This window comes from Eimeria mitis, genomic scaffold (genome assembly GCF_000499745.2).
Source record: "Eimeria mitis Houghton genomic scaffold, Emh_scaff5356, whole genome shotgun sequence".
Lineage (NCBI taxonomy): Eukaryota > Apicomplexa > Conoidasida > Eucoccidiorida > Eimeriidae > Eimeria > Eimeria mitis.
In genome coordinates, this window is record NW_013573633.1 from 2,875 (window position 1) to 3,813 (window position 939).

At 44.1% G+C, this 939-nt stretch overlaps 1 protein-coding gene across 1 annotated transcript in view; it reads left to right on the forward strand.

The window, feature by feature from the left end:
* Positions 1-853, forward strand: part of EMH_0081540 (uncharacterized protein) — a gene marked incomplete at both ends in the record, with an annotated part of 1,165 nt that extends 312 nt beyond the window's left edge. Inside the window, one exon of the mRNA XM_013500397.1 lies at positions 175-853. Coding sequence (XP_013355851.1) covers positions 175-853 — 679 coding nt within the window. The remainder of the gene's footprint in view (positions 1-174) is intronic.
* Between the last annotated feature and the right edge of the window lie 86 nt (positions 854-939).

Sequence of the window (939 nt, forward strand, 5' to 3'; positions counted from 1 at the left end):
GTAATATAAAAAAATAAATAAATAAATAAATAACTAAACACAAAAAATAAACAAAATTAAATAAATAAAAGTAAATATATATAAATATACATATTTTATTTTATTATATTATATTATATTTTATTTTTATTTATTTTATTTTATTTTATTTTATTTTTATTTTTTTTTGTTTAGTTATTTCACAAGTATCGTTGGCCGCAAATCGAAGAAAACACAAAAAAGAGAAAAACCCCAAAACCAAAAGCAGCAGCACCAGCAGCAGCAGCAGCAGCAGCACCAGCACCAGCAGCAGCAGCAGCAGGAGCAGCAGGAGCAGCAGCAGGAGCAGCAGCAAAGACTGCTGCACCGCCACCAGGTGCTGCTGCTGCAGCAGCAGGCAAAGCAGCAGCACCACCTGCAGCAGCAGCAGCAGCAGGAAAAGCACCGCCGCCTGCAGCAGCAGCAGGAGCAGCAGGCAAAGCACCACCGCCTGCTGCAGCAGCAAAAGCAGCACCACCTGCAGCAGCAGCAGCAGGCAAAGCACCACCACCTGCAGCAGCAACAAAAGCACCACCACCTGCTGCAGCAGCAGCAGCAAAAGCAGCACCACCTGCTGCAGCAGGTAAAGCACCACCACCTGCTGCAGCAGCAAAAGCAGCACCACCTGCTGCAGCAGCAAAAGCAGCACCACCGCCTGCAGCAGCAACAAAAGCAGCACCACCTGCTGCAGCAGCAGCAGCAACAAAAGCAGCACCACCTGCTGCAGCAGCAGCAGCAGCACCAAAAGCAGCACCACCTGCTGCAGCAGCAGGCAAAGCACCACCGCCTGCTGCAGCAAAAAAGAAACTGCCTCCCCCCAAGAAGGCCTAAATAGCAGCAGGATATATTAAATATTAATATATATATATATATATATATATATATATATATATATATATATATATATATATATATATATAT